Source organism: Mustela erminea, chromosome 6 (genome assembly GCF_009829155.1).
Source record: "Mustela erminea isolate mMusErm1 chromosome 6, mMusErm1.Pri, whole genome shotgun sequence".
Lineage (NCBI taxonomy): Eukaryota > Metazoa > Chordata > Mammalia > Carnivora > Mustelidae > Mustela > Mustela erminea.
In genome coordinates this window covers 140,534,119-140,545,615 of record NC_045619.1, presented here as the reverse complement: position 1 = coordinate 140,545,615, position 11,497 = coordinate 140,534,119, and the positions used below count along the sequence as shown (strand labels likewise).

Below are 11,497 nucleotides of genomic sequence, written 5' to 3'. Positions count from 1 at the left end.
TCCAAATATGCATCTTCTGCAGATCATTGGATCTGCAGTTGAGTCCTTTATAGTTGGAGCATTTTTATTTATTTATTTATTTTAGATTTTATTTATTTATTTGACAGAGATCACAAGTAGGCAGAGAGGCAGACAGAGAGAGAGGGGGAAGCAGGCTCTCCACTGAGCAGAGAGCCCGATGCGGGGCTCGATCCCAGGACCCTGAGATCATGACCTGAGCTGAAAGCAGAGGCCTTAAGCCACTGAGCTACCCAGGCGCCACTGGTTGGAGCATTTTTAATCCATTTTATTGATCTCTGCATTTTTATTAGATTGTTAAATCCATTCCCATGTTATTTTTGACATAGGTGGACATATGTCTCACATTTTATTTTTTGCTTTCTATGTTTCATGTCTTATAAGTTCTTCTATTCCTCCTTTATTGCTTTCATTTGCATTAAGGGAAAATTTTCTATTTTATCATTTTTATTTCTTTAATTTTACTTTTTTTAAATGGTTGCTCTAGAGTTTCCCATATACATCTTATTAGAATCAGATTAAAATTATACTAGCTTAATTCCAATGATGAACAGAAATTCTGCTCCTATATAGCTCTAATCCTTTCTCCCCTCTTTTGTGGTATTATTGTTATCAATGTTAAAGCCCAACAATCTATTATTATAATTATTACTTTACTATCTGTTGTTATTTCTTTAGCCAAATAGAGCTTTGCTCTCACCTACCTTCTTTGTGCTTTTTTTTAGTAGATACAGTGTACATATATTTCTGTATGTTACAAACCCAATAAACCCAATATTATATACATATTATTTCACAGCTTTTAAAATTAATTAGAATAAAGGAGAAAATATGCACTTATACTTTTTTGTATCATTACATAATTAACTTTACCAGTGTTCTCTGTTTTTTCACATGGATTCATATTACCATCTAGGGTCACCTGGTTTCAACCTGAATAACTTCATTATATTTTTTGTAAGGCAGATCTGCCTACAACATATTTCAGTTTTGTTTATCTGGGACAGTCTTTTATTCACCTTCATTCTGATAGATGTGCTGTATATAAGATTCTTGGCTGACAGTTTTTCCCTTTGAGCACTTTGAATATGTCATCCCACTGTCTTCTAGATTCCATTATTTCTGCTAAGTAAGCTTTTAATCTTATTGGGTGTCACTTGCAAGTGGCAAGCTTTTTTTTTTATTGCTGCTTTCAAAATTTTGTCCTTGTCTTTGACTTTTAGCATTGTAACTATGATATGTATGTTTGCAAAACTCTTTGAATTCATCCCACTTGGAGTCCATTGAGCTTCCTCGATGTGTATATCATTTAAAAAAAAAAATTTGGGAGAGTTTTCAGCCATTCTTTCTTCAAATATTTTTTCTTCTTTCTTTCTCCTAGTCCTCCCATCACACATGTATTGGTGTACTTAATGTTCTCCCGAAGTTCTGTGAGGTTTAAATTTTTTCTCCATTCTTTTATGCTGTTTTTTTTTTTTTTTACCTTACATAGTGTTTATTGACCTATCTTCAAATTTGCTAATTCTTTCTCCAGTTCAAATATATTGTTGAGCCCCTCTAGTGTTTTTTTTTAATATCAGTACTGTACTTGTCAATTCCACATTCTCCATTTGGCTCTTTTAAGATAATTTATTTTTATTGGTATTCTCTATTTCACGTGACACTGTCATCATATCTATTTCTTTTATCGTATTTCCTTTAGTTTGTTGAACATATTTATAATGGCTACTTGTAGTCTCTGTTAAAGCCAACATTATTCACTCTCATAGTAGTTTTGTTGCTTGGTTTTTTTGTGTGTCTAGGTCATACTTTCCTGTTTCTTTCACATCTCATAATTTTTGGTTGAAAACTACTATCTTTTAGATAGTACGTTTCTTCAATTCTGTGTATTGGTCTTTCCTCCTCCCTTTGGGTCTTGTTACTATTATTTGCTTATTTGTTTAGTGACTTGCTGGATTATTTTAGTGATACCTATTTCCCCGCACACAAAGTGTGAAGCTTCTGTTATTCCTTCTCGGGGTGACATAGCTTTGGGTGTACCAATAGTCATCCTGGTATGACAGTCATATTGGTAAAGCTATCTTCCTCTGAAATAGATATTCTTAATATCTATTAGTATACTAGCATACTATATATAGTAATCATATTACTGGTATATTAATATATTAATAGTAAAAAATTATACTTAAAAGCCTTTTTATAAAGAAAAAACAGACCCTGATGACTTCACTAGTTAATTCTATTAAATATTTTTGCAAGAAATATTAGCAATTTTAATCAATGTATTTTGGAAATTAAAAGAGGAAGGAATACTTATCAAGTAATTCTGTGAGCTAGAGTCACCCAATAACAAAACTAAGATATTACAAGAAAAGTAAAATCTAGAGACCAATATCCCTCATGAATGTAAATGCCAAAATTCTTAACAAAATATCTGAAAATCATGTCCAGTAATATATAAAGAGAATGATGCATCCTAATTTAAATTGGTTTATACCAGGAATTCAAGGTTGGCTTAACATTTGAAAATCAATTACTGTAATTCACCAAATTAATAGACTAAAAAAGAAAACTATATAATCTCCAACAGAGGCAGACAAAATTCAGCACTTATTTATAATAAAAGCTCTCAAAAGCTAGGAATAAAAGGGAAAATTCTCAACCTAAAGAAGGATATAAAACATTAAAGCCAACATTATGCTTAATGGACAAAAACTGAATGCCTTTCCTCTAAGATCAGTGATATATAAAGATGTTTGTTCTTATCTCTTCTATTCCTCATTGCATTAGAGGCCTTAATGTAACAAGGATATTACAGATTGGAAACAAAGAAAAGTATTATTATTTGCAGTCAGTATGTAGGTCTTAGAAAATTAAAAAAAAATACATATACACACTAATAACTATCAGATCTAATAAGTGAGTTCAGCAAGTTGCAGGTAAAAAGCTAATGTGGAAATATCGATTGTATTTCTATGTATCAGCAACAAGCCATTGTAATGTATTTTTAAATGCCATCAAAAATGTAAAGAGATAAATATGACAATGTGCATAGCACCTGTACATTTTAAGCGTTAAATATTGCCTAGAGAAATTTTTTTTATTTTTTTCTAAAGATTTTATTTATTTATTTGACAGAGAGAGATGACAAGCAGGCAGAGAGGCAGGTAGAGAGAGAGGAGGAAGCAGGCTCCCCGCTGAGCAGAGACCGCCCCCGTGGGGCTTGACCCCAGGACCCTGAGATTATGACCTGAACCGAAAGCAGAGGCTTAACTCACTGAGCCACCCAGGCGCCCCGTTTTTTTTTTTTTTTTTAAGATTTTATTTATTCATTTGTGGGGGAGGGGCAAAAAGAGAGGGAAAAGGAGACTCTGCTGAGCATGGAGCCCAACCCAGGGCTCAATCTCAGGATGCTGGGACTGACCTGAGCCAAAGGCAGACAAGGCACTTAACCAGTTGAGCTACCCAGGCACCCTGATCACGCAACTCTTAATCTCAGGGTGTGAGTTCAAGGCCCATGTTGGGCATGGTACCTACATTAAAAAATAAATAAATAAAGACAAAAACAAAACGCCCACAGTAAAATGGATAAAGAAAATGTGGGGGCACCTGGGTGGCTCAGTGGGTTAAAGCCTCTGCCTTCAGCTCAGGTCATGATCCCAGGGTCCTGGGATCAAGCCCCGAGCTGGACTCTCTGCTCAGCAGGGAGCCTGCTTCCCTTCCTCTCTCTCTGCCTGCCTCTCTGCCTACTTGTGATCTCTGTCAAATAAATAAATAAAATCTTAAAAAATAATAATAAAATGTGCTACAGCTACATCTACATATATAGCAATGAAAACAAAAGAATAAGTACCCATGAAAACATGTCTTACTAACAATGTTTCTCCAAAGACACTAGGCACAACATATTCAATTTATATGAAGTTCAAACAGGCAAAACTAAATGTCGAAGTTTAGGTATGTATGTTTAGGCAACAAACTTAATACGACAGGTAAGATAGAGATTACCATGGAAGTTAAGATGTGTGGTTAGGTATCATGGTAGGGATGATTGGAGTTGACACAAGATGGAACTTCTGGAGTTTTGGCAACGTTCCATTTTTTTACCTTACCTTGGTGGTCATTTCACGAATATTTGCTTTGTGATAAATCAGGGAGTTGTACATTTTGGTTTTGCGTACTTGTAAGTTGTATTGTTTAGTTTCTACACCCAACCCTCTTCAATTTTTGAACACACCCTAGTTTCACTTCTAGTGACTCTGCGCTTGCACTTTGCACAAGCTTTGCTTGGAAAGCTCTTCCTCCACATCTTCTGAGGACTGGTTTGGTCTGCTTTTACTCCTGAGGTTTGACTTCAAATGTCCCTTAAGCAGTGAGATCTGGCAGCTCTGTCTCTTCTGCTCCTGGCCTCCAGCCTCCAAACCCATTCTCCAGTATTTTCAGCTTGCTTTCACAGGTGTACTGTTAAATGAAATCCTATTTTTGTTGTGGTGGTGGTTTACTTGTTAACTTTTGTTACCTACTTCTGGAGTAAGTTCTGTTATGTGCCGGGTGCTTGTGTGGCTTGTTCACAACTGTAATCCTAGTGCTTACTTGGTAGCTGGCCAGAGTAAATAGTAAAGGCTGCTACTGAATTAATAAACCCCTATCTCCAGCATGCAGTATATGCCTCGCTCATGGTAAGTGTCTGCAGTACTTAATCTCTCCCATTTGTAGAATTAATGCCATATGTGGTCCCTTAGCTCTCTGCACGGATAAACAACTTCGAGAGCCGTTTTCCTAGGGCATGAGCACTTAAACATTTCGTGTGTGAAAATGCAAAGAAACCAAATTCAAACTGGAGTCAAGAAGCCAGGAAGGGTGCTCAGTTAAGCACCACTGCTGGAAGCAAGCTTACCCCACCAGGATGATTTTCTCCTCGCTGGCAACAACCCAGCCAATGAGAAAGCGGCACAGCTTAGCCAATGAGAAGCCACCACAACCCTAAACTCCGGCTCTCCTCCAATCAACTGTCCCAACCACCTCTCCCAACTTCCCCTTTTTCCTTCGGGTTCGCCCGTGGTTCAATATACTCCACATATCCAGGACGACAGTTCCTCTGTTTATAAGCAAGTCTGGTAACATCACTGGCATTTCTATTTTTTTTTAATTTACTGTATTTTTTCAGAGTTCCAAGATCCATTGTTTATGCACTCCACCCAGTGCTCCACTTCACACGTGCCCTCCTTAACACCCCCCAGCAGGCTCACCCAGCCCCCACCCCCATCCCCTCCCCCTCCCCTCCCCCTCCAAACCCTCAGTTTCTCAGAGTCCACAGCCCCTCATGGGTCCTCTCCCCCTCCGATTTCCCCCAACTCACTTTTCCTTTCCTTCTCCTAACGTCCTCCGTGTGATTCCTCAGGTTCCACAAGTAAGTGAAACGATAGAACTTGCTCTGCAGGACTTATTTCAGCATAATCTCTCGTCCCATCTATTTTTCAGGCTAACACTCTTTCAAGGTTATTCTTGAGTTCCTAAATTAAAAGATTTTACTGACGTCACTCTGGGTCAGGGCAATGCTCATCACTGCATTTTTAGGAGACACAATAGGGGCAACCACCACAGCCCCCAGGGAACCAGCTGCGGGAACCCACGCAAACCCGCCAGGGCGACTCCAGGTCTTCTCTACGTCTTCCGCATCCGGCCACGCACCGACTCCAGGAGACACCAGTCCCGGCTTCGTCCCGCCCCCAGCTACCCAGGCCGGACTCGGTCCTCCAATCCCAGGGCGCGCTGCAGCTTCGCGCCTGCGCACCGGGGAGCGGCGAGCGCCGCGTGGACGCCGGCCGCAGTCCGCGCCTGCGCTTTGGCTTCTCCTCAGTGATTGGCTCCCGCCGTTTGCCACGGTTTAGTTTTCACTTTCTCTTTTTTTTTTCCTCCCCCTCTCCCCCCCCTTCTCCCGGGGCCAGAGGTTTCACTTCCGGTTTTCTGCATCTGGTCTCGGATGGTCGGCATGTTCCTCAGGCGGCGGCGTGCCTCGGGGAGCGTTCCTCGCTAGGACCGTGCGCGAGAAGAACGACGTGTGGCTGACGAGCGCGGTGGGGCCTGCGGGCTGGGAGCCTGGGCGCCGGGCCCGCGTGCCCCGCGTCGGCGTCTCGGGGTCGCCGGGCGCTCCCGGGGCCGCGCTGCCGGCGCTGGGGCGGAGGGGAAGCCCGGGCCGCGACGTGGAGGGTCCTGCGCGCCCCTGAAGCGCCGGAGCAGACCGCGCCGAGGGCGCCCGCTGGAGAGCCCGCGGGCGGAGGGTCGCTCCGGGTCGGGGAGCGGGCGGAGCGCGGCCGGTGCCTGCTGGAGCGCGGACGCGCCGGTCACGTTTGGCCGCGGGGGACCGAGAGGGGACGTGCACGCGTGGAGACGCGGACGCCGGGAGCATGGGGAAGAGACTGGGCAGCGGCGTCAGATCCCCGGGGGCGGCGGCCGCGCGGGGCACAGGTAAGCCTTCGCCGCCGGGGCCGCTGCTGCTGGTGCCCCGGGGCGGGGGGGGGGGTGGGCGCAGCGACCCCGACCTGCCGGGCGCAGGGCTCGGCTCGCGCGTGGGCCCCGCCGCTGCCGCGCACAGAGCCGTCCAAGTCGCGAGCGGCGCGGCGGGCCCCCGTGGTGCTGCGGACTGGCCGCTCGCGCTGCTCTCGGGCTGCCGGGGCGGGCGCGGGCGTGCAGCGCGGCGGACGGGATGAGCCGACGGGGTCCCAGCCCGTGGCGGTTCCCGCGGTCGCTCGCGCGTCCACCCGCGCTTGAGTCTGCGGCGTCCGAACTTGGCGCGGCGGGAGCCCGTCCTTCCCCGGAGGCAGGGCGTGCGCACCGCCGAAGCCGCGCGGCCGAGCGGCCGGTCGGAGGACTGCGGACCGGCCTGAGGGCAAGGCCGCCCCCCAAGTCCGCGTCTCGGGGCTGGCGCGGTCGTGGGCCGGCGTTTCTCCTTCAGAGTCGTTCTAGAAGGAAGGAAGGGTCTGCCCCGGGGGCGGCGGTCGTGTAGCAGGAAGGTCAGGGGGTGCGCCGGGGCCGTGGCTCCGGGGGTCCGCGCCCCCCCAGCCCGCGGTCTAGCCGAAGCGCCCCCGGGCAGCCCGAGGTGGACGAGCGTGGAGGTTAAGCTCCGACCTCGAGGCAGACCCTTGGGAAACCGGCTGGTTTCACTTCGCGCCTGTGGCCCCGAAGCGCGCCTGTCCCACGCGGCTTTTCCTGGTCCGGCCGGACGGCGGGGCGCGGAGGACGCGGTGGGCTTCGCTGTGGAGCGACCGGACGTTGTCGTGGCCCCTGGAGGTGCCGCCCGCGGAGTTCTCCGGGGGAAGCCCTGGAAGGGGCGCGGGCGTGGCGCGCGGACGCGGAGGCTCTGAGGCCGGAGGTCAGCCCGCCGCGGAGTCTGTGATCCGGAACGCGCAGAGAAGGTTTCCGTGGAAAAGCTGCCCTCCAGAGCTGCGAGCGCCCCGCCGTGGGTCCGGCGCCGCGGCCGAGAGCCCCCGCTGGAGAGCAGGAAAAAGGGGCAGGTGCGCTTCACTCTCCCGAGAAAGACCGAGAACAGCGTTTGAGGTTCGGGGTTTTCAGGACGTGGACCCGGTGTAACCAGTTCTGTCTCCTGCGCTCCAAACAGATGCGTGCGTGCATTCAGATCCCCAGAGTGCCCCAGAGTTGCCGGAGACGTAGTGTTTAACAAGTGTAGTTGTGTTGTGTTGTGTTTTTATTAAAGGTTTTACTTGTTTGACAGAGATCACAAGTGGGCAGAGGCGGGCGGAGCGAGCTGGGGGGGAGGCAGGCTCCCCGCCGAGCAAGGAGCCGATGCGGGGCTCGATCCAGGACCCTGGGACCATGACCTGAGCCGAAGGCAGAGGCTGTAACCCACTGAGCCAGCCAGGAGCCTCTAAAAATGTAGTTAGTATAATAAAGTAGGTATGCTGTCTTTACCAAACCAGTCTTTAACTTTTGCTGGATATTTATTGTCCAGTTTTCCTCCAAAACGAACAATGATAGTATTTCTGTAGAGTTGGTTCCCTATGAGAATGCTGGGGAAGAATGCTGTGGAATTCTGCTCGAATATCCTACTCTTTAATAAAATCCACTCTCAAAAGCTATGCCTTATCTCGCTGCTAGCCAGCGCGAATGATAACAGTATTTCTTTAACATCTTACTAATTTTTCTAAAAACTGGAAGTAACTTCTCATTTTAATTTTTATCTTCTTTGGGTGATAAAAAAGAAATATCTTGACTGGGTCATATCCTTTTTAAAAAAATTGCATTGTAAATTCTTTTTTGACCCATTTACCTATTACCACACCATTTTAATTATTGTACTTTTGTAATATATCTTGCTGCTTTCTTTTGAAAAAAGCTTTGGGCGTTCTTTGCATTTTTCTTCCAGATGATGTTTAGAACCATCTTTCCAAGTTCTGTAGAAAATCTTGTTGGGATATTGTTTGTGATTGCTTTGAATTTATAGATTAATTTGAGAAGAAGCATTCTTTGAGTTTTTCCTTCTAGGATAGTAGGCATGTCTCTTTGTTTCTTCTATTAAAATTTTTGTTGTGAGGTATACCATTTTTATGTACCAGTTTTTTGTTTGTTTATTTGTTTGTTTTAAGCATTTCTGTGTACGTAGCTTAAAAGGATATCTCAGTGCCTTAGAAGCTTTGGTATGTACCTCTCCCCAGAAGCAGTGTATTGCTGCTGCCATCACAGTGGTCATCCTCAATTTTGTGTTAATTATTCCCTGGCCTTTCTGTACAGTTTTTTCACATATTTTTTTTTTTTTTTAAATCAAGCTGTTTGTTTTCTTTCCCCTGTTTTTGAGCTTTATCTGTGAATTACGTAAACATTGTGTTTTTGAGATTCATCATTGCTGAAGCATATGTCTGTAGTTCAGCAGTTCAGAAGCTTTTTGGTCTTACGACTTCCTTTATGATTTTAAAAACTATTGAGAACCCTAAAGATCTTTCATTTATGTTGGTTATATCATTAGATACTAAAACTGATTGATCTTAAATATGGTAGATATGGCATGTATTGGTGTATTTATTGGTACCTCTTAAAAAATGACACACCTGTTACATCTTAATGTAAATAACATTTTAATGAAAAGACTTTTCCAAAAAAATTAGTCACGAGTGGCATTGTTTTAACATTTTCACAAATATATATTTTATAAAGATTTTATTTATTTATTTGTTTGACAGAGATGACAAGTAAGCAGAGAGGCAGGTGGGGCGGGGAGGAAGCAGGCTCCCTGCTGAGCAGAGAGCCCAATGCGGGGCTCCATCCCAGGACCCCAAGATCATGACCTGAGCCGAAGGCAGAGGCTTAACTCACTGAGCCACCCAGGTACCCCATTTTCACGATTTTTTTTCAAAGATTTTATTTATTTATTTGAGAGAGAGAGAGGTCACAGGTAGGCAGAGAAGCAGGCGGGGCGGGGTTGGGGGCAGCAGGCTCCCCACTGAGCAGAGAGCCCGATGGGGCCTCAATCCCAGAACCCTGAGCTCATGACCTGAGCCAAAGGCAGAGGCCCAACCCACTGAGCCACCTAGGTGCCCTTAAATAAAGATTTTATTTGAGAGAGTGAAGGAGAAAGAGGGGGAGCAAAAGCAGGGGGAGAGACAGAGGGAGAAGGACAAGAAGACTCCTCACTGAGCAGGGAGCCCAATGCGGGGCTCTATCCCAGGACCCTGAGCCTATTACCTGAGCTGAAGGCAGACGCTTAACCCACTGAGCCACCCAGGAGCCCCTGTTTTCACAAAAATTTTTAACGATTCAGTTTCATGTCTGCTTCTGCATTCAGTCTGTTGCAATATATTGTTACGGTTGAAAGTATATGAAGAAAATCCAGACTCATCTGTGTATTTAGAAAAGGGAGGCATGTTTTCATAAACTTATAAGATAGGTTTCAGCGAATATCAGATAAAAATAAAACTAACAGTTTCTTTAAAGGTTAGCTGCAATGTAAAATTTGAAGCCATGTCAGTGAAATTCTCAAACTCTGTGACATGAAAACCCATTGGTCTGTCTTGCATTTTGAAGGGTTCTTTCATCCACACATTGGTCAAATGGTAGATACTAGTTCTTTGAGTTCTGTAGCTCTCTCAGATAATGACAGATTTCAGTAGAGATCAGAAAACCCACCCAAGTACCGTCACCACTTTGGGAACCACTGCTACAATTCACAATTTTCATTGTAGTATGATGGTCTACTTTAAGAACATATTATAAATGGATTATATACTTAGTTGTTTTATTCTTTATGAACATAATGGTTATTTACAACATGGGGCTATTATAATTAGTGCGGCCATAAATGTTCTTGTCATCCTCAACTGCATATATACGATACTTGGACATGTTAGTAGTGGAATTGCTGGATCCGTTAGAAGGGTATGTGCATGTTCAATTTCATTAGATAAATATCTAACTTTTCCCAAATGGTATTTCTGATTTATACACCACTAATTTTGAATGAAACCTCCAATTACTTCCCATTCTCTCCGTGTATGGCATTGTCCAGCTTTTTACTTTTTGCTGGTCTCATGGAAATATTATTGTGGCTTTCAACTGCATTTCTGAGATTACAGAAAACAAGTTAAATGTTTTCTTCTGTGTAATGTTTAGTCATGTTTTTGCCACTTTTTCTGTTGGGTACTTGTTTTATTAATATGTATGAATTTTTATTTTTTATTTTTTAATATTTTATTTATTTATTTGACAGAGAGAGAGATCACAGATAGGCAGAGAGGCAGGCAGAGAGGGGAAGCAGGCTCCCCGCTGAGCAGAGAGCCCGATGCGGGGCTCGATCCCAGGACCCTGAGATCATGACTTGGGCCGCAGGCAGAGGCTTTAACCCACCGAGCCACGCAGGCGCCCCTGTATGAATTTTTAAAACATCTGTTATATATGCACGTTGAACTCTTCCTGTTGCTTAAAAAATTACTAGAATAATTTATTTTAACAATTAAAAAATACATAAAGATCATACGAAGAAAAATCTTTTCTTTCCTGTGCCTATCCAACTCATTCCCCAGTGTTTGTTTTTTTATTTCTCTTAACCTGATTTGTGCTATGCTGCATTTTTCCCCCTCCATTTATCAGTGTATCCTGGAAATCTTCACAAAGCAGTGTATAGGTAGCATGCTTATTCTACAGCATAGGAAAACAGTTTCTCATTGTGTGGCTGTACCAGTTTATTTAACTGGTCTGTAGTAGATAATCAGTTTCTGGTCTTTTGCTGTTGAAAACAATGGTGCATGGAGAATTTTTGTAGAGTTGTCATTTTGTATGTGAGCAGCTATTTCTGTACTATTAATTTCCAGAAGGGTGGTACTGAGTTAAAGGTTAAATGCCTTTGAAATTTTGAGAAATACTGCCAAAGTGCTTTTTCTTGGAATTTTGCATGTTTACCTGCAGTGTATTGCAATGACTCTTTTCCTAAAGTCCCTCACAGGATACCTTGTTCAACTTGTGTTCTTTGGTA

At 44.2% G+C, this 11,497-nt stretch overlaps 1 protein-coding gene across 2 annotated transcripts in view; it reads left to right on the top strand.

The window, feature by feature from the left end:
- Nucleotides 1-6,285: 6,285 nt before the first annotated feature.
- TASOR2 (transcription activation suppressor family member 2) overlaps nucleotides 6,286-11,497 on the top strand; it is a 76,855-nt gene continuing 71,643 nt past the window's right edge. Inside the window, exon 1 of one of the 2 annotated variants that reach the window (XM_032349839.1) lies at nucleotides 6,286-6,486. In XM_032349839.1, the coding sequence (XP_032205730.1) occupies nucleotides 6,426-6,486 (61 nt within the window). In that variant the 5' untranslated portion in view covers nucleotides 6,286-6,425. The remainder of the gene's footprint in view (nucleotides 6,487-11,497) is intronic. The other variant, XM_032349841.1, reaches the window with a different exon arrangement.